This window comes from Eriocheir sinensis, unplaced genomic scaffold (genome assembly GCF_024679095.1).
Source record: "Eriocheir sinensis breed Jianghai 21 unplaced genomic scaffold, ASM2467909v1 Scaffold394, whole genome shotgun sequence".
In the NCBI taxonomy this organism is placed as follows: domain Eukaryota; kingdom Metazoa; phylum Arthropoda; class Malacostraca; order Decapoda; family Varunidae; genus Eriocheir; species Eriocheir sinensis.
This window is the reverse complement of record NW_026111714.1, coordinates 323,846-345,000: the sequence shown is the minus strand read 5'-3', so window position 1 is coordinate 345,000 and position 21,155 is coordinate 323,846. Positions and strand designations below refer to the sequence as shown.

At 49.5% G+C, this 21,155-nt stretch overlaps 1 protein-coding gene across 1 annotated transcript in view; it reads left to right on the top strand.

Annotated features, from left to right (window-relative positions):
* LOC126992070 (neurofibromin-like) overlaps positions 1 to 21,155 on the top strand; it is a gene marked incomplete at its 5' end in the record, with an annotated part of 74,548 nt that overhangs the window by 43,464 nt on the left and 9,929 nt on the right. Inside the window, 3 exon segments of the mRNA XM_050850746.1 lie at positions 2,992 to 3,279; positions 19,085 to 19,311; positions 20,794 to 20,980. Coding sequence (XP_050706703.1) covers positions 2,992 to 3,279; positions 19,085 to 19,311; positions 20,794 to 20,980 — 702 coding nt within the window.

Genomic DNA, 21,155 nt, shown 5'->3' with positions numbered 1-21,155 from the left:
CTTTCCTTCCCTTCTCTTCCCTTCCCTTCCCTTCCCTTACCATCCTATCCTTTACCAAATCCCTTCCCTTCCCTTCCCTTCCCTTCCCTTCCCTTCCCTTCCCTTCCCTTCCCTTACCATCCTATCCTTTACCAAATCCCTTCCCTTCCCTTCCTTCCTTCTTCATCCTTCCTTCCCTTCCCTTCCTTCCCTTTCCTTCCTTCCCTTTCCTTCCTTCCCTTACCATCCTTCCTTCCTTCCTTCCTTCCTTCCTTCCGTCCATTCATTCCGTCCTTCCTTCCTTCCTTCCTTCCTTCCCTTCCTTACCTTCCCTTCCCTTCCTTTTCCTTCCTTCCTTCCCTTCCCATCCTTCCTTCCTTCCTTCCTTCCCATCCTATCCTTTACCAAATCCTTCCCTTCCTTCCTTCCTTCCTTCCTTCCATCCCTCCTTCCTTCCTTCCTTCCTTTCTTCCTTCCTTCCTTTCTTCCCTTCCCTTCCATTCCCTTCCTTCCTTCTTCCCTTCCCTTCCTTCCTTCCTTCCTTCCTTCCCTTCTTCCTTCCATCTCCCTTTCCTTCCTTCTTCCCTTCCTTCCCATCCTCCTTCCCTTCCTTCCATCTCTTCCTTTCCTTCCTTCCTTCCATCCATCCTTCCTTTCCCTTCCAGAGAGGAGAGGTTGTGGTCTTCAAACACAGCAATGCCATAGTTTACGAGCAAAGAAAAAATCGCTATAAATACCTTGGTTCAAGAGCAGTGCCTTGGTGTAGGGGCGTGCTGTTTGTACAAGTGTAAGGCGTCACCCAGGGCTCCCTTTGTGCGCCGCAAGACCCGTGTGCTCAGAGCGGAACACAGTTGGGGTCCGGTCTCAGGTTGGGGGCTTCACAACCGAGAGAGCCTTGGTTCGATTCCCGGGCGGAGTGGAAAAATTTGGGCGGCTTTTCCGATACCCTACGCCCCTGTCCACCCAGCAGTGAATGGGTACCAGGTATTAATCAGGGGTTGTGTCCCGTCTCCTGGGGTCTGTTCCCTTCTCCTATAATTCCTTCCCCCTCCGGTCTCTCTCCGGCGTATGACCACAGATGTTGCGCCGACTAAACCAAACTTTCCAATTTTTCTGGTCTCATGTAACGCGGTACGCTCACAGAGGTGGCACCCGCGCGCTGCTGTACGCTTACGTCTGTGCCCTAGTGTGCCAGCTTGGGGTTTGCAGTGCCTCAGCGTGCGTTTATTTGGGTTGACGAGGCTTTTGGTTTGCGAGGGAAATTCCGAAATGAATTAACATCTCCACCCGAAATTGACCTCTTGGCAACTCTTTACTTCTGTCTATTATGGGAGCGGTGAGTAGCGGGCTTTTTTATTTTCACTTTTTGTTGCCCTTGAGCTGTCTCCTTCAACCCGGTAGCAGCAGGGATCATGTTTCTTAATGGTCCCTCTAAGCAAGGAAAATGAGAAAAAATCACCCCTCACACAAACTGTTTCATAATATATATCAAAGCATTTGTGATCAGTTTATGTATCATCTATTTTTTGGGGTTTATATCATGGCACAAATTTGGCCCGTCGCTGCTACACGGTAAAGCCACAAATTTGGCCCGTCACTGCTACACGGTAAAGCCACAAATTTGGCCCGTCGCTGCTACACGGTAAAGCCACAAATTTGGCCCGTCGCTGCTACACGGTAAAGCCACAAATTTGGCCCGTCGCTGCTACACGGTAAAGCCACAAATTTGGCCTGTCGCTGCTACACGGTAAAGCCACAAATTTGGCCTGTCGCTGCTACACTGTAAAGCCACAAATTTGGCCCGTCGCTGCTACACGGTAAAGCCACAAATTTGGCCTGTCGCTGCTACACGGTAAAGCCACAAATTTGGCCCGTCGCTGCTACACGGTAAAGGATTTTTATATTTCCTGTTCGTCGGGAAATTCAAAAATCCCCCCAAAATCTTCTATGAAAATCCACATAAAACCGAACTATTGGCAACCGTACTATATGAAGGACGACATATATATAAGAGGCTCAGTACACCCAACCTGACAGTGTTGCGCGGTGTGGACGGCCCGGCCCATCAGTGCAGCAGGCGAATTTGATTTATAGTGTGTTGTGATGTGTGACTGTTGCCCTCCCCTCCCCTCCCCTGCCCTGCCCTTCCCTTCCCTTCCTTGCCCTTCCCTTCCCTTCCCTTCCTTGTCCTGTCTTTCCCTGCCCTTCCTTTCCCTGCCCTGTCTTTCACTCCCCTTCCCTTCCTTTTCCTGTCTTTCCCTTCCCTTCCCTTCCCTGCCCTGTCTTTCACTGCCCTTCCCTTCCCTTCCCTTCCCTTCCCTGCAATTCCCTTCCCCTCCCTACCCTAACCACCCTTCCCTTCTCCTTCCCTGCCCTTCCTTTCCCTCCCTACCCTAACCACCCTTCCCCTTCTTTCCTCCCTTCCCTACCCTTCCCCACCATCCCCTCCCTTCCCTTCCCTTCCCTTTCCCTCCCTACCCTAACCACCCTTCCCTTCCCTTCCCTTCCCTTTCCCTCCCTACCCTAACCACCCTTCCCTTCTTTCCCTCCCTCCCTACCCTTCCCCACCATCCCCTCCCTTCCCTGCCCTTCCTTCCCCTCCCTACCTTCCCTTTCCCTCCCTACCCTAACCACCCTTCCCTTCCCTTTCCCTCCCTACCCTAACCACCCTTCCCTTCCCTTCCCCTCCCTACCCTAACCACCCTTCCCTTCCCTTCCCTTTCCCTCCCTACCCTAACCACCCTTCCCCTCCCTACCCTAACCACACCACCCTTCCCTTCCCCTCCCTACCCTAACCACCCTTCCCTTCCCTTCCCCTCCCTACCCTAACCTTCCCTCCCTTCCCCTCCCTACCCCTAACCACCCTTCCTTCTCTCCCTTTCCTAACCACCCTTCCTTCCCTTCCCCTCCCTACCCTAACCACCCTTCCCCTCCTTTCCCCTCCCCTCCCTACTCTTCCCCACCATCCCCGTCCCTTCTCTCCCCACCTCTAACACCCCCCCCTCCCCCCAGGCTAACTCCTCAGCATCCAGCATGGTGACCCTGGCCAGCGTGGGCAGCGCGGCGACGGTGGCGGTGGGCAGCGCGGGCAACGGGCTGTGTGGGGCGGCGGCTGCGGCGGCTGCGGGGCTCTCCGGGGGCAGCGTCAGCACCGGGAACATCAGCGGGGTGGGGGCGGGCTGGGGGGGGGACCAGCGCCCGCCCCCGACCATCACCAAGGACCCCCCGCCACCCCCCTCGGTCCCTGCCAACCGCAGACACAAGCCCTGGGAGCCTGTGGACACCATGTGCTTGACCCAGGTGTGTGTGTGTGTGTGTGTGTGTGTGTGTGTGTGAGAGAGAGAGAGAGAGAGAGAGAGAGAGAGAGAGAGAGAGAGAGAGAGAGAGAGAGAGTGTGTGTGTGTGTGAGAGAGAGAGAGTGTGTGAGAGAGAGAGAGAGAGAGAGAGAGAGAGAGAGAGAGAGAGAGAGAGAGAGAGAGAGAGAGAGAGAGAGAGAGAGTGTGTGTGTGTGTGTGTGTGTGTGTGTGTGTGTGTGTGTGTGTGTGTGTGTGTGTGTGTATAACTAGTCCAATAAGCCCTTCTGTCTTCACACACACACACACACACACACACACACACACACACACACACACACACACACACACACACACACACAGGATAGCAAGCAGCCACTTCAAAAACAATCTTGCCAGGGCCTTAGGATACACGCACGCTAGCTACAATAACAACAACAATAATAATAACAACAACAATAATAATAATAATAATAATAATAATAATAACAACAATCTCCACGGGCCTGAGCCAAGGAGTCCTGGTGTACTTATTGGTCTTGTTGTTTAGGTCAGTCAGTCCTCTCATGCACACTGTAAGCTCCAGTAAGTGTCCCTCCCCTTGCCTCCCTGTGGTGAATGGCTCTCCCAAAACGATGGTGAAGAGGGGAAGGGTCGTGGCGGAGAACGCAGAACACGGAAAATATATCACTTTGGAAATACAGTCGTCCTTCAAATAGTACGGTTTCCAATAGATCGGTTTTATGTGTATTTTCATCGATGATTTTAGGATTTTAAAATTTCCCGACGAGCAGGAATAAAAACCCTGAAAAGATCTTCGATGACAATCCGTATAAAACCGAAACCGGACCATTGAAAACTGTACTATTTGAGGGATGACTGCACAGTAAACCCTCGACATGACGGACCCGCTCATAACAGATTTCGGTCATAACGGACAAGATCAGATGGCCACAAATCCACCGGGGCAATAGTTTCTGAAGCACTCGCTCCCGGCGACTGCAATACTGACTGCTGGCCACCTCCTGCCTGTACCTGCTCCCATCCTTGGGCTACTGTAGTCCGCCTCAGCCCACCTCATGATATATTCTCCTCCTCGTGGTTCACACTCAAATGAAGAACGTATTTACACCACAAGAAAGTCGTGTGCATCAATCCAGGACTTAATGTAATCCAAAATGGCCAAGGCTTTGTGAGTGTTGGTGCTGACAGCTTATGGGGTTGTAGTGGGGTAAGGCTGGTATTTTAAGACTCTCGCTTTTCACATCAACTATTTCTACAGGTCAAAGAGGTCATCAATCAGGTTCTAATGAGTGTTTCTTTAGGTTCACGGTACAGAAGAAGGGTCAAACTACCACCAGGGTCATAAAACTACTCCTGGATATGCCCCAAACTCCTAGGAAGGCCTTGTCAAATAGGTGAACTTGGGCGCCGAAATGTTTAAGAATGTGACCATGAGCCCCCAGTTAGGTAGGTTAGATTAAGTTAGGTTTGGTTGGTTTAAATTTATTCGGCACTCGGTGTGGGGCGCGGAAATGTGCAGCGCAGGACGGGGCATGGCTTGGGCGTGAGTGGTCCAACTCCCGGGCCGGTGTTACGAGAATACCTCCTGGTAGAAATGAGTCCTCTGCCGTCCACCAAGAATGTGCAGGAATACACGGCGGGGAAAAAACATTAATTTGCCTGGTTTTGTTTTGGTTTGTCCTCGTGTGATCTTGGTGAGCGGTGAGTCAAGTGTAGGAACTGTGAGCAAGTTGAACCTTTCTCTCTGTGAGTTATTTTGTGGCTGTGGGATGTCGGGTGTACGCAGGCACTGGAAAGTCAATCATTTAACCCGTCCGCTGCGATTGACACAGACTTAGCCTTCACTGGTAGCCTGGTAACATACACTCCCAGGTCTTTCTCTGCCTCTGTGGTGGATAGTGGAGTGTTTCCCATGTGGTATTGGTGTGCTGGATATCCCTTCACTGGTAGCCTGGTAACATACACTCCCAGGTCTTTCTCTGCCTCTGTGGTGGATAGTGAGTGTTTCCCATGTGGTATTGGTGTGCTGGATATCCCTTCACTGGTAGCCTGGTAACATACACTCCCAGGTCTTTCTCTGCCTCTGTGGTGGATAGTGGAGTGTTTCCCATGTGGTATTGGTGTGCTGGATATCCCTTCACTGGTAGCCTGGTAACATACACTCCCAGGTCTTTCTCTGCCCCTGTGGTGGATAGTGGAGTGTTTCCCATGTGGTATTGGTGTGCTGGATATCCCTCCCAAGATGCAGGACTTTACATTTTTCTTCATTGAATTGTAGCAGCCACTTTTTGATCCATTCCTGTAGCTTGGTGATGTCTTCTGCTAGGAAATCCACAGTCAAGGGCTTAATGATTTGTGACCAACATTTATCAGATCCTTTCATAACATGCCAAAAACGACCCCCTTAAAAAAAAGAGTTTCGTCTACCAGTGTGAGATTTATTAATTTTTTCACATGTCCGCCTATAGCGTCGATAGGCTTTCTTCAGTGGCTCAATTTAAAGATTTTACCCATACCTGTAACAATATGGAACCTCCTGCACGGGTCTACTGCCAACCAGACTTGACAAGCCTTTCGTAGGAGTCGTAGGCCTTACCAGGAGTAGTTTTATGACCCTGGTGGTAGTTTGAGCCTTCTTCTGTACCGTGAACCTAAAGAAACGCTCATTAGAACCAGACTGACCCCTCTTTGACTTAGAAATAGGTGTAGAGCGGAAATCTTGGAAATATCTTGCGAGTATTTTCCTAACCTCCCCTTCCCTTCCCTGCTCTCTCCTTCCCTTCCCTTCCCTTCCCTTCCCTTCCCTTCCCTTCCCTTCCCTGCTCTCTCCTTCCCTTCCCTTCCCTGCTCTCTCCTTCCCTTCCCTGCTCTCTCCTTCCCTTCCCTTCCTTCCTTCCTTCCCTTCCCCTTCCTTCCCTTCCCTCTCTCCTTCCTTCCTTCCCTGCTCTCTCCTGCCCTTCCCTTCCCTTCCATTCCCTTCCCTTCCCTTCCCTGCTCTCTCCTTCCCTTCCCTTCCCTTCCCTTCTATTCCCTTCCCTTCCCTGCTCTCTCCTTCCCTTCCCTTCCCTTCCCTTCCCTTCCCTTCCCTGCTCTCTCCTTCCCTTCCCTTCCCTTCCCTTCCCTTCCCTTCCCTTCCCTTCCCTTCCCTTCCCTGCTCTCTCCTTCCCTTCCCTGCTCTCTCCTTCCCTTCCCTGCTCTCTCCTTCCCTTCCCTTCCCTTCCCTGCTCTCTCCTTCCTTTCCCTTCCCTGCTCTCTCCTTCCCTTCCATGCCCTTCCCTTCCCTTCCCTTCCCTTCCCTTCCTTTCCCTTCCCTTTCCGTTCCTGCTCTCTCCTTCCCTTCCATGCCCTTTCCTTCCCATCCCTTCCCTTCCCTTCCCTGCCCATCCCTTCCCTTCCCATCCCTTCCCATCCCTTCCCTTTGCCTCCCTTTCTACTCTTACAAGCTACCAGTGAAGGCAAAATCCGTGACAATCGCAGCGGACGGATTGAAAAGAATATATTTTCACCCCTATTCGCGCCACGGCCGGGAGAGTGCGAGAGATTGTCGATAGAAGAGAACTTGATGAATTGCTCGATAGATGGATAGACAGAGATAGATAGATAGATAGCTAGATACAGATAGATAGATTGACAAGATTATTGACACATCTCCTTCTGCAGTGTGTGTGTGTGTGTGTGTGTGTGTGTGTGTGTGTGTGTGTGTGTTACTAACCTGTCCTAAGCTAAGTGTTTGTGTGTTCGTTTGTTGCAGGTTCTCGCTAATATGTCTGTTTTTGTTGTGTTGTATAACCTAAGATGTACACACACACACACACACACACACACACACACACACACACACACACACACACACACACACACACACACACACACACAGAAAGAGGTAGTTAGTGTAGGTCTCAATCGCTGTGTGTGTGTGTGGGTGTGGGTGTGTGTGTGTGTTCGTTGGTGTTTGGTGTTGTCGTAGAGGTAGTGGCGGTGGTGGTGGTCCGGTGTTGTTGTTGTTGTTGGTGTTGTTGTTGTTGTTGTGTCCATTATTATTATTATTATTATTATTATTATTATTATTATTATTATTATTATTATTATTATTATTACTTTTTGTTGTCTCTCTCTCTCTCTCTCTCTCTCTCTCTCTCTCTCTCTCTCTCTCTCTCTCTCTCTTTTTTTCTAATTTTTTTGGAAATTTTGGTCGCCGAGAGACACACACACACACACACACACACACACACACACACACACACACACACACACACACACACACACACACACAGCTGAATAGGAGGTCTTTAACAGTTGTGGGGATGGTTTGGCTAATCCGCTAATCACTAATTCATGAAGCTAAGATTTTCGTTGGCTGATTAACATTTTTGCTAACGTTGTAAACAGTTAGCGGACCAATTACCTTCCGCTAAATGTAGTTCCTCCTCCGCTAACTTGAGTCCGCTAAAAATTCACGCAGCTTTGGTCTTGTCCAGGTGAGCCACAAGGTGCAATGGTTCCAGGGCTTTCACTTTTGGGTAAATTATGCCTTAAAGTAGGGAAGTGGGCAGTTATCATTAGGGAAACTTTTGGGTACTCTGGGGTAATGCATCTTCCATTCCCAACTCTTTGAACGGGGGATTTAACCGTGTAGCAGCGACGGGCCAAATTTGTGGCTTTACCGTGTAGCAGCGACGGGCCAAATTTGTGGCTTTACCGTGTAGCAGCGACGGGCCAAATTTGTGGCTTTACCGTGTAGCAGCGACGGGCCAAATTTGTGGCTTTACCGTGTAGCAGCGACGGGCCAAATTTGTGGCTTTACCGTGTAGCAGCGACGGGCCAAATTTGTGGCTTTACCGTGTAGCAGCGACGGGCCAAATTTGTGGCTTTACCGTGTAGCAGCGACGGGCCAAATTTGTGGCTTTACTGTAGCAGCGACGGGCCAAATTTGTGGCTTTACCGTGTAGCAGCGACGGGCCAAATTTGTGGCTTTACCGTGTAGCAGCGACGGGCCAAATTTGTGGCTTTACCGTGTAGCAGTGATGGGCCAAGTTTGTGGCTTTACCGTGTAGCAGCGACGGGCCAAATTTGTGGCTTTACCGTGTAGCAGCGACGGGCCAAATTTGTGCCATGATATTTACCCCCCAAAATAGATGATACATAATCTGATCACAAATGCTTTGATATATATTATGAAATGGTTTGTGTGAGGGGTGACTTTTTCTCATTTTTCTCACTTGGAGGGACCATTAAGAAACATGATCCCTGCTACCACCACCGGGCTAATAACAACAATTTGATATTTTCCGCCTGACAAGAAGTAAACTGAAAGAAATAAAAGTGTCGGTTACGGAGAAGAGTAAAAAATGCGTAAATTTGCATGAAATCTTTGGTAAAATATACGGATTTAGGATCAGCTGGAGGCTTCTTTCTCTTCTTGTTGTTGTTGCTTGTTGGGCTCTTTGTTCAGTTCAGCTGCGCCGTTGTCACCGTGTGGTCGCGTTCATCATTGTGCCGTGTTTACCGCTATCGACGCCATGGAAGGTGACCCGAGTGAGGACGTTTTTGTTCCGCCTGAGGAGGCTGACCCTGTTAAGGAGCCATCAGCAGCTGTGGGTGAGGCGCAGGACACTCAAGCTGACATCCAGGAGTCCCGGAAGTTCCAGAACCCGTGAAAAATCCCAGGTGGTAGCGTGGGGATTCAAACTCGCGTCGTCCAACACGCGGTGAATGTGGGCCCAGCACGCTACCACTCAGCCACCCACTAAGTGAATTACCAGTTAGTGGAGATAGCTTTTTGGTTAGCAGCACCATAGTCCCCCCTCGAAGAGCTGCTCCCTGGACACTGGGACATCCGGGTGCCACAGTGTGCCTCCCCAGGGGTCCCCAGGTTCAGATTATCCCCCACCCACAAGGGGAGATGAACAGCTGGCTGGGATGCACGCCAGCTGCCCCAGCCTGGATTTCAACCCTGGCCAGCTGATTTGTAGTTGGGCATTCTAGCCAGTGTGCCATGGGAGAGAGAGAGAGAGAGAGAGAACTTGTAGGTATCTCATCATTTCACACACACACACACACACACACACACACACACACACACACACACACACACACACACCAGGGTAAGTCAGTTTGCCCAGATTGTGGGTGGAAGAGAAGGGAAGGGAAGGGATGGGATGGGATGGGATGGCTTGGGATGGGAAGTGAAGGGAAGGGATCAAATGAAATGGGGAAGGGAAGAGAAGGGATGGGATGGGAAGGAAAGGACAGGAAAGGGAAGAGAAGGGATGGGATGGGAAGGGATGAGATGAGATGGGATGGTATGGGATTGGAAGGGAAGAGAAGGGAAGGAAGGAAGATGGGAAAGGGAGGAGAATGAAAGGAAAGGAAGGGAAGGAAGGAAAGGAAAGGAAGGAGAGGAAAGGAAGGGAAAGGAAAGGAAGGGAAGAAAAGAGAAGGAAAAGATGGGACAAAAGGAAGGGAAGGGAAAGGAAGGGAAGGGAAGGGAAGGGAGCCAGAGAGGTCATTAACACTAAACACAACACCACCACCACCAACACCAACTCACACCATACCCCATCTATACACCATCAGCCCCCCCCGCCCCCCACCACCACCATCACCACCTCCACCACCACCACCACCACCACCATGGCAGCGCCGCGACCCGACTCGAAGAATTGGCGATCGCTTGACCTTGTTGACCCCCAAAACATGATGCGCCCGCCTCTGTTCAAAACGCAGCGCTCCTCGTCCATGCCCACCCCCAAGGTAACGCCTCTGCTATGGGGTCGCGCCAGGATCGGGGGCCGGGAGGGGGGTGAAAGGGGTGCGGGGGGATGTGTGGGGGTGTGTGGGGCCTGTGTATGTGTGTGTGTGTTTCTCTCTCTCTAACTGTCTGTTTCTCTCTCTCTCTCTGTCTCTCTCTCTCTCTCTCTCTCTCTCTCTCTCTCTCTCTCTCTCTCTCTCTCTCTCTCTCTCTCTCTCTCTCTCTCTCTCTCTCTCTCTCTCTCTCTCTCTCTCTCTCTCTCTCACACAGTATGAATGGGCCCCCACCCCCCCACCCCATCACTTCCGTCACCCCACTCCCCCTCACCCCAGCCTGCACACCCCATTATATTCTCTGCACCCCTTCCCTGAGTCACCCCCTGCCCCCCCACATCACTCCCCCCCCCCCCCTGCATCTTGAGGCACACACACGCACACACACACATACACACCCACCCACCCTGCACCCATCAACTTGTTCTCTCTCTGTTCTGGAATTTATACAATCTCTATTATCGTTTCCCTTATCATGTTTTACTGTTGTTGTTTTATTGCTGCGTTTGGTGTTTTCTCGGCACTGTCTGTCCCCATCTGCACCGCCTGCCTCAGCACCACCACCCTTGTTTGCTGGTCAACGGCACTCTGTTTGGTACCGTTAGGCTGTTTTTGGTACCATTATTCTCTGGTACCATTATTCTCTGGTGCCATTATCCTGTGTTTAATACCAAATACCATTATTCTCTGTTCGGTACCATTATTCTCTGTTCGGTACCATTATTCTCTGTTCGGTACCGTTATTCTCTGTTCGGTACCATTACTCTGTTCGGTACCATTATTCTCTTCGGTACCATTATTCTCTGTTCGGTACCATTATTCTCTTCGGTACCATTATTCTCTTCGGTACCATTATTCTCTGTTCGGTACCATCATTCTCTGTTTGGTACCATTATTCTCTGTTTGGTACCATTAATCTCTGTTCGGTACCATTATTCTCTTCGGTACCATTATTCTCTGTTCGGTACCGTTATTCTCTGTTCGGTACCATTATTCTCTGTTCGGTACCATTACTGTTCGGTACCATTATTCTCTGTTAGGTACCATTATCTCTGTTCGGTACCGTTATTCTCTAGTACTGTCAGTGGCGGATCCAGCTCCAGGTGAAGGGGTGGGGGGCTGATATACAAGATGCACACGTTTTTGTTCTATCACACTTCTATAGCACACAGTGTAATATAACAAAGTGGTACAAAATTAGGACATCCTTTTATTTTTTATTACCACTGTAAATAACTTAAGAACAAACACAATGCCTTTGTCATTACAGCAGCTGCATTAAGTGTTTCTAAAAGGGGGAAAAAATCTCTTAGTGTGTGATCACTCATCATTGAACACTGATCCATGTGGCAGAATTATTGAAGAAAATCAGTCTTCTTTCAAAGACTAAACCTATTTACTACGTGTTCAGGAGCTATTTCTGTTTCTTTGTGGACATGAACACCATCGCACACGTGGACGCGACACACACGTCACTACGGTTGTCTGGTCAAAAAGCACGGCTCCTGTTTGACGCGACACACACGTCACTACGGTTGTCTGGTCAAAAAGCACGGCTCCTGTTTGACGCAACACACACGTCACTACGGTTGTCTGGTCAAAAAGCACGGCTCCTGTTTGACGCAACACACACGTCACTACGGTTGTCTGGTCAAAAAGCACGGCTCCTGTTTGGCGCGACACACACGTCACCACAGTTGTCTGGTCAAAAAGCACGGCTCCTGTTTGACGCAACACACACGTCACCACAGTTGTCTGGTCAAAAAGCACGGCTCCTGTTTGGCGCGACACACACGTCACTACGGTTGTCTGGTCAAAAAGCACGGCTCCTGTTTGACGCGACACACACGTCACTACGGTTGTCTGGTCAAAAAGCACGGCTCCTGTTTGACGCAACACACACGTCACTACGGTTGTCTGGTCAAAAAGCACGGCTCCTGTTTGACGCAACACACACGTCACTACGGTTGTCTGGTCAAAAAGCACGGCTCCTGTTTGACGCAACACACACGTCACCACAGTTGTCTGGTCAAAAAGCACGGCTCCTGTTTGGCGCGACTTTTCTCGTCGCGGTGATAAAAAAATTCACCAAAATTTCTGTAATTCTCATTGACGCGTGACACTTGGTCTGTAGACAGGCTAGCACATGTTGGCTCCAGGTAAGCTGATGACCATTCTTGCCGGGAAATTTTCCTGGGTGACACCAGAAAACCTCTTCAGTTGACTCTAGTGGTCGCAGACGGGTTAATGTGTGGTGCGGGGCAGGGCTCAATATTTTTTTCTTTCAAGCCTAACTCATCAACTATACGTCATAAAAGAAATCTGAAACTACCATTGTATAGGTAATGATCTGTTCTTTAAGATGAAACCACAAAAAAATAACAGTTATGGAGATAAGTGGAAAGAGTGAACATTTTTTAAAAAGATCGTTTTTCGTTTTTTTCAAATTTATGAGCGTTATAATTGCTGTATCAAAATTCCGTTGGTTGCGCTAATTAACTCATAAATGTCCGCTTCTTTTGTTATAGAACACAATGTTATATTTTTACTCCTTCTATGCGAAAATGTGAGTTTTTTTTATTTCAGAAATCGGTTTGCGCCACTTCAACTCACAATACCTCGGTAAAATATAAAGCAAACATTTTTTTTCTTTCCATATGAAAGAGCTTACAATTGACAGTGGAATGTATGTAGTTTATTAAAAGTGAATCGAGCCAAAGATTCGATAAGCCAGTTTTGAAAAAAATTATAGCGCGCGCTCGAGGTAGCCAGTTAGGTGTGTGTGTTGGCCGAGAAAATCAGATGGGACGGTGTGTGCCAAAGTGTTAACAAGAGCCAGACTACTCAACCGCTCTCCAGACATTGTTGATCTCAAGCATGTTTTCAGCCTATTGACCCGTCCGCTGCAACAGGAACGAATTTGGCCTTCACTGGTAGCCTGGTAACATACACTCCCAGGTCTTTCTCTGCCTCTGTGGTGGATAGTGGAGTGTTTCCCATGTGGTATTGGTGTGCTGGATATCCCTTCACTGGTAGCCTGGTAACATACACTCCCAGGTCTTTCTCTGCCTCTGTGGTGGATAGTGGAGTGTTTCCCATGTGGTATTGGTGTGCTGGATATCCCTTCACTGGTAGCCTGATGACATACACTCCCAGGTCTTTCTCTGCCTCTGTGGTGGATAGTGGAGTGTTTCCCATGTGGTATTGGTGTGCTGGATATCCCTTCACTGGTAGCCTGGTAACATACACTCCCAGGTCTTTCTCTGCCTCTGTGGTGGATAGTGGAGTGTTTCCCATGTGGTATTGGTGTGCTGGATATCCCTTCACTGGTAGCCTGGTAACATACACTCCCAGGTCTTTCTCTGCCTCTGTGGTGGATAGTGGAGTGTTTCCCATGTGGTATTGGCACGCTGGACATCCCCTCCCAAGGTGCAAGACTACATTTTTCTTCATTGAATTGTAGCAGCCACTTTTTGATCCATTCCTGTAGCTTGGTGATGTCTTCTGCTAGGAAATCCACAGTCAAGGGGTTAAGAGTGGAGAAAAATCCTTCCCCTGAGGCAATTGTTGTTAGTGTAGCTCTGAGCAGGGTAGGAATATTTGGGAATAGTGGTTTTTTACACTTCTCCAAAGCAGTAATAATTAATAACCTCCCAGATGTCAGTGAATGTTTAATAGGGCCCAATTTAAGCCGCCCCGCCCACCCTGGATCCGTCACTGGGTACTGTTATGCTGTTTTCGGTACCATTATTCTGTGTTTGGTACCGTTATGCTGTTTTTTGGTACCGTTATGCTGTTTTTGGTACCATTTTTCTGTTTGGTACCATTGTTCTCTTAGGTACCATTATTTTGTTTGGTACCGTTATTCTCCGTTTGGTACCATTATTCTGTTTGGTACCATTATTCTCTTAGGTACCATTATTTTGTTTGGTACCGTTATTCTCTGTTTGGTACCATTATTCTGTTTGGTACAATTTTTCTCTGGTACCATTATTCTCTGTCTGGTACCATTATTCTGTTTGGTACAATTATTTTCTAGTACCATTATTCTGTTTGGTACAATTATTTTCTAGTACCATTATTCTGTTTGGTACAATTATTTTCTAGTACCATTATTCTGTTTGGTACCATTATTTTCTGTTTAGTACCATTATTCTGTTTGGTACCATTATTTTCTGTTTAGTACCATTATTCTGTTTGGTACCATTATTCTATTTGGTACTATTATTCTCTGCTACAACTATTCTCTGTTTGGTACCATTATTCTGTGTTTGGTACCATTATTCTATTTGGTACCATTATTCTATTTGGTACTATTATTCTCTGTTTGGTACCATTATTCTGTTTGGTACAATTATTCTCTGGTACCATTATTCTGTTTGGTACCATTATTCTCTGTTTGGTACCATTATTCTGTTGGTACAATTATTCTCTGGTACCATTATTCTGTTTGGTACCATTATTCTGTTTGGTACCATTATTCTGTTTGGTACAATTATTCTCTGGTACCATTATTCTGTTGGTTCAATTATTCTCTGGTACCATTATTCTGTTTGGTACAATTATTCTCTGGTACCATTATTCTCTGTTTGGTACCATTATTCTGTTGGTACAATTATTCTCTGGTACCATTATTCTGTTTGGTACCATTATTCTCTGTTTGGTACCATTATTCTGTTGGTACAATTATTCTCTGGTACCATTATTCTGTTTGGTACCATTATTCTCTGTTTGGTACCATTATTCTGTTGGTACAATTATTCTCTGGTACCATTATTCTCTGTTTGGTACAATTATTCTGTTGGTACAATTATTCTCTGGTACCATTATTCTGTTTGGTACCATTATTCTCTGTTTGGTACCGTTTTACTGGTTAGGTTGCTGTGTTTGGTGTTTGTCCGGTACTCTCTGTTTACTACCGGTACTTTGTTTGGTACCATTAGTGTTTGACTGGTTTCACTGTCCACCAGCAGCCTCTCTGTCTTGGCACCATAACCCACTGGCACTCTCTGTTTACTGCTGTCTGTTTCTGCACCGTCACACACACACCGTACCGCCTCTGTTTATATCACTTTGCTGTTTACCTCTGCACCGTCAGCCCCTCTCTTTGCACCATTGCCCCTGTACGATCTATTGTTTACTGTGTTTTTTAATGCCCCAGTCACTCCATTGTATATATCTGCACCAACGGTCTGTCCTGCACCGTTACCCAGCTGACCACCACTCCCTTATCCTGCCTTGCTCTTACTTACTCCCTTGTCCTCCCTTACTCCTCCCTTGCTCTCCCGTACTCCTCCCTTGCTCTCCCTTACTCCTCCCTCGCCCTCCCTTACTCCTCCCTTACTCCTCCCTTGCCCTTCCTTATTTACTCCCTTGCCCTCCCTTACTCCTCCCTTGCTCTCCCTTACTCCTCCCTTGCTCTCCCGTACTCCTCCCTTACTCCTCCCTTGCCCTTCCTTATTTACTCCCTTGTCCTCCCTTACTCCTGCCTTGCTCTTACTTACTCCCTTGCCCTCCCTTACTCCTGCCTTGCCTTACTTACTCCCTTGTCCTCCCTTACTCCTGCCTTGCCTTACTTACTCCCTTGTCCTCCCTTACTCCTGCCTTGCCTTACTTACTCCCTTGTCCTCCCTTACTCCTGCCTTGCCTTACTTACTCCCTTGTCCTCCCTTACTCCTGCCTTGCCTTACTTACTCCCTTGTCCTCCCTTACTCCCTTGTCCTCCCTTACTCCTGCCTTGCCTTACTTACTCCTCCCTTGTCCTCCCTTACTCCTGCCTTGCTCTTACTTACTCCCTTGTCCTCCCTTACTCCTGCCTTGCCTTACTTACTCCCTTGTCCTCCCTTACTCCTGCCTTGCTCTTACTTACTCCCTTGTCCTCCCTTACTCCTGCCTTGCCTTACTTACTCCTCCCTTGTCCTCCCTTACTCCTGCCTTGCCTTACTTACTCCTCCCTTGTCCTCCCTTACTCCTGCCTTGCCTTACTTACTCCTCCCTTGTCCTCCCTTACTCCTGCCTTGCTCTTACTTACTCCCTTGTCCTCCCTTACTCCTGCCTTGCCCTCCCTTACTCCTGCCTTGCTCTTACTTACTCCCTTGTCCTCCCTTACTCCTGCCTTGCCCTCCCTTACTCCTGCCTTGCTCTTACTTACTCCCTTGTCCTCCCTTACTCCTGCCTTGTCCTCCCTTACTCCTGCCTTGCTCTTACTTACTCCCTTGTCCTCCCTTACTCCTGCCTTGCTCTTACTTACTCCCTTGTCCTCCCTTACTCCTGCCTTGCTCTTACTTACTCCCTTGTCCTCCCTTACTCCTGCCTTGCTCTTACTTACTCCCTTGGCCTCCCTTACTCCTGCCTTGTCCTCCCTTACTCCTGCCTTGCTCTTACTTACTCCCTTGTCCTCCCTTACTCCTGCCTTGCCCTCCCTTACTCCTGCCTTGCTCTTACTTACTCCCTTGTCCTCCCTTACTCCTGCCTTGCCCTCCCTTACTCCTGCCTTGCCCTCCCTTACTCCTGCCTTGCCCTCCCTTACTCCTGCCTTGCCCTCCCTTACTCCTGCCTTGCTCTTACTTACTCCCTTGGCCTCCCTTACTCCCTTGCCCTCCCTTACTCCCTTGCCCTCCCTTACTCCCTTGCCCTCCCTTACTCCTGCCTTGCTCTTACTTACTCCCTTGGCCTCCCTTACTCCCTTGCCCTCCCTTACTCCTGCCTTGCTCTTACTTACTCCCTTGCCCTCCCTTACTCCTGCCTTGCCTTACTCCCTTGCCCTCCCTTACTCCTGCCTTGCCTTACTCCCTTGCCCTCCCTTACTCCTGCCTTGCCTTACTCCCTTTCCCTCCCTTACTCCTGCCTTGCTCTTACTTACTCCCTTGGCCTCCCTTACTCCCTTGCCCTCCCTTACTCCTGCCTTGCCTTACTCCCTTTCCCTCCCTTACTCCTGCCTTGCTCTTACTTACTCCCTTGGCCTCCCTTACTCCCTTGCCCTCCCTTACTCCCTTGCCCTCCCTTACTCCTGCCTTGCCTTACTCCCTTGCCCTCCCTTACTCCTGCCTTGCCTTACTCCCTTGCCCTCCCTTACTCCTGCCTTGCCTTACTCCCTTACTCCTGCCTTGCCTTACTCCCTTGCCCTCCCTTACTCCTGCCTTGCCTTACTCCCTTGCCCTCCCTTACTCCTGCCTTGCCTTACTCCCTTGCCCTCCCTTACTCCTGCCTTGCTCTTACTTACTCCCTTACCCTCCCTTACTCCTGCCTTGCTCTTACTTACTCCCTTACCCTCCCTTACTCCTGCCTTGCCTTACTCCCTTGTCCTCCCTTACTCCTGCCTTGCCTTACTCCCTTGTCCTCCCTTACTCCTGCCTTGCCTTACTCCCTTGTCCTCCCTTACTCCTGCCTTGCCTTACTCCCTTGTCCTCCCTTACTCCTGCCTTGCCTTACTCCCTTGTCCTCCCTTACTCCTGCCTTGCCTTACTCCCTTTCCCTCCCTTACTCCCTTACCCTCCCTTACTCCTGCCTTGCCTTACTCCCTTGTCCTCCCTTACTCCTGCCTTGCCTTACTCCCTTGTCCTCCCTTACTCCTGCCTTGCCTTACTCCCTTGTCCTCCCTTACTCCTGCCTTGCCTTACTCCCTTGTCCTCCCTTACTCCTGCCTTGCCTTACTCCCTTACCCTCCCTTACTCCTGCCTTGCCTTACTCCCTTACCCTCCCTTACTCCTGCCTTGCCTTACTCCCTTGTCCTCCCTTACTCCTGCCTTGCCTTACTCCCTTGCCCTTCCTTACTCCTGCCTTGCCTTACTTACTCCCTTGCCCTCCCTTACTCCCTTGGCTTACCTACTCCCTTGCCCTCCCTTACTCATTTACTTCTTACTCCCTTACTCCACTTTCTCCTCCCTTGCCTTACCCACTCAACCCAATCATCCTCCCTTCCCTCCCTTATTCAGCTTCCCTCTACTCCCTTACTCCTGCCTTGCCTTATGGCCTTGCCCTCCCTTACTCCTTTACTTCTTACTCCCTTACACCACTTTCTCCTCCCTTGCCTTACTCACCCAACCCAACCATCCCTCCCTTCCTTCTTCTCCCTTGCCTTACTCACCCAACCCAACCATCCCTCCCTTCCTTCTCCTCCCTTGCCTTACTCACCCAACCCAACCATCCCTCCCTTCCTTCTCCTCCCTTGCCTTACTCACCCAACCCAACCATCCCTCCCTTCCTTCTCCTCCCTTGCCAGTTCATCCCCTTGCCTCCCTTGCCTTACTAACCCATCTCAACCCAATCCAACCAAATGAAACCCAGGCTCACCCCGCCACCTACACCTCCTAACCTAACCTAACCTTTCCCTCCTCCTCCTCCTTCCTTCCTAACCTAACCTAACCTAACCTAACCTTTCCCTCCTCCTCCTCCTGCCTTCCTAACCTAACCTAACCTAACCTAACTTACCCCACACTAACCTGACCTACCCTAACCTATCCCTCCTCCTCCTCCTTCCTTCCTTACCTAACCTAACCTAATCTAACTTAACCTTTCCCTCCTCCTCCTCCTTCCTTCCTTCCTAACCTAACTTACCCCACACTAACCTGACCTACCCTAACCTATCCCTAACCTTTCCCTCCTCCTCCTCCTTCCTTCCTTACCTAACCTAACCTAATCTAACCTAACCTTTCCCTCCTCCTCCTCCTCCTTCCTTACCTAACCTAACCTCTCTCTCCTCCTCCTCCTTCCTTCCTTACCTAACCTAACCTAACCTCTCCCTTCTCCTCCTCCTTCCTTCCTTACCTAACCTAACCTAACCTCTCCCTTCTCCTCCTCCTTCCTTCCTTACCTAACCTAATCTAACCTAACCTAACCTCTCCCTCCTCCTCCTTCCTTCCTTACCTAACGTAACCTAATCTAACCTAACCTTTCCCTTCTCCTCCTCCTCCTTCCTTCCTAACCTAACCTAACTTACCCCACACTAACCTGACCTACGCTAACCTGTCCCTTACCCCCGTCAGGGCGACATCTCCCCCCCGGCCAAGGAACGCGGCGCCCGGATCAGCGTCAGCAACGAGAACAACATCCTGCTGGACCCGGAGGTGCTGACGGAGTACTCCACGCAGGCGCTGGTGCTGACGGTGCTGGCCACGCTGGTCAAGTACACCACCGACGAAAACGAGATGCGCGTCTTGTACGAGTATTTGGCAGAGGCATCCGTCGTCTTCCCTAGAGTGTTCCCCGTCATGTGAGTGTGTGGGGGGTGATAGGGAGGGAGGAGGGAGGATAGAGGAGGGAAGGGAGGGGGGGGGGAAGGGAGGGTGGAAGTGGGGAGAGATAGAAGGGAGGGAAGGAAGGGTAGGGAAGGGAAGGGATAGGAGAGAAGGAGAAAGGGAGGGAAGGCAAGGGATAGGAGAGAAAGAGAAAGGGAGGGAAGGAAGGGTAGGGAGGGATAGGAGAGAAGGAGAAAGGGAGGCAAGGGAAGGGAAGGGATAGGAGAGAAGGAGAAAGGGAGGCAAGGGAAGGGAAGGGATAGGAGAGAAGGAGAAAAAGAGGCAAGGGAAGGGAAGGGATAGGAGAGAAGGAGAAAGGGAGGCAAGGGAAGGGTAGGGAAGGGAAGGGAAGGGAAGGGAAGAGAAGGGAAGGGATAGGAGAGAAAGAGAAAGGGAGGGAAGGAAGGGTAGGGAAGAGGAGGGAGGAGAAGTGGGAAGGATTTAGGAAGAGAAAGGGAGGTAGGGAGGAAGAGGAAGGGGATGATAGGGAGGGGGGCTGTGAAGGGGAGGAGGAAGAGGAGGAAGGGTATAGGAGGAGAAAGAAGGTAGGGAGGTAGGGAGGAAGAGGAAGGGGAAGAGAGGAGGGTATAGGAGGAAGAGGAAGAGGAGGGAAGGAGGAAGAGGAAAGGAAGGACAGGAAGGGAGAGGAAGGAAGAGGAAGGGAGAGAGGGAGGAGGAGGAGGAGGAGAGGAATGGAAGGAAAAGGAAGGGATGGAATGAGAGAGAGAGAGAGAGAGAGAGAGAGAGAGAGAGAGAGAGAGAGGATGGTGGATGTCTCTCTCCTCCTCCTCCTCCTCCTCCTTCTTCTTCTTCTTCTTTGATCTTCTTCAATCTTCTTCTTCTTCTTCTTTTTCTTTTTCTTCTTCTTCTTCCTAACCTTCCCTATATAAAACTAACCTAACCTTCCCTATATAAAACTAACCTAACCTAACCTAACCTTCCCTATATAAACCTAACCTAACCTAACCTAACCTAACCTTCCCTATATAAAACTAACCTAACCTTCCCTATATAAAACTAACCTAACCTTCCCTATATAAAACTAACCTAACCGTCCCTATATAAAACTAACCTAACCTAACCTAACCTTCCCTATATAAACCTAACCTAACCTTCCCTATATAAACCTAACCTAACCTAACCTTCCCTATATAAACCTAACCTAACCTAACCTTCCCTATATAAACCTAACCTAACCTAACCTTCCCTATATAAACCTAACCTAACCTTCCCTATATAAACCTAACCTAACCTAACCTTCCCTATATAAACCTAACCTAACCTAACCTAACCTAACCTTCCCTATATAAACCTAACCTAACCTAACCTTCCCTATATAAACCTAACCTAACCTAACCTTCCCTATATAAACCTAACCTAACCTAACCTAACCTTCCCTATATAAACCTAACCTATGCCAAAGTAAACCCAAACACTCACCCCCTTCCCCCCCTCAGCCACCCCCTGCTGGACGCCAAAATCACCTCGGTGCTCTCGCTGTGCCACGACGGAGTGATCCTCAGCGCCGTGCAGTCCATCATCCAGAACATGGTGGCTTGCGAGGACCAGGCGCACCAGCAACTCCACCAACTTCAGAGCTGGGGCTTTGGCGGACTGTGGCGCTTTGCTGGACCATTCACCAAGGTAAGGAGGGTAGGGAAGGGTAGGGTAGGGAAGGAGAGGGACGGGAGAGACAGAGAGAGGAACTTATGTGGACTGTGGCGGGAGGGAAGGGAAGGAAGGGAAGGAAGGAAAGGGATGGGAGAGACAGAGAGAGGGAGGCAAGGGTAGGCAGGCAGGGAGGGAAGGAGAGGGAGAG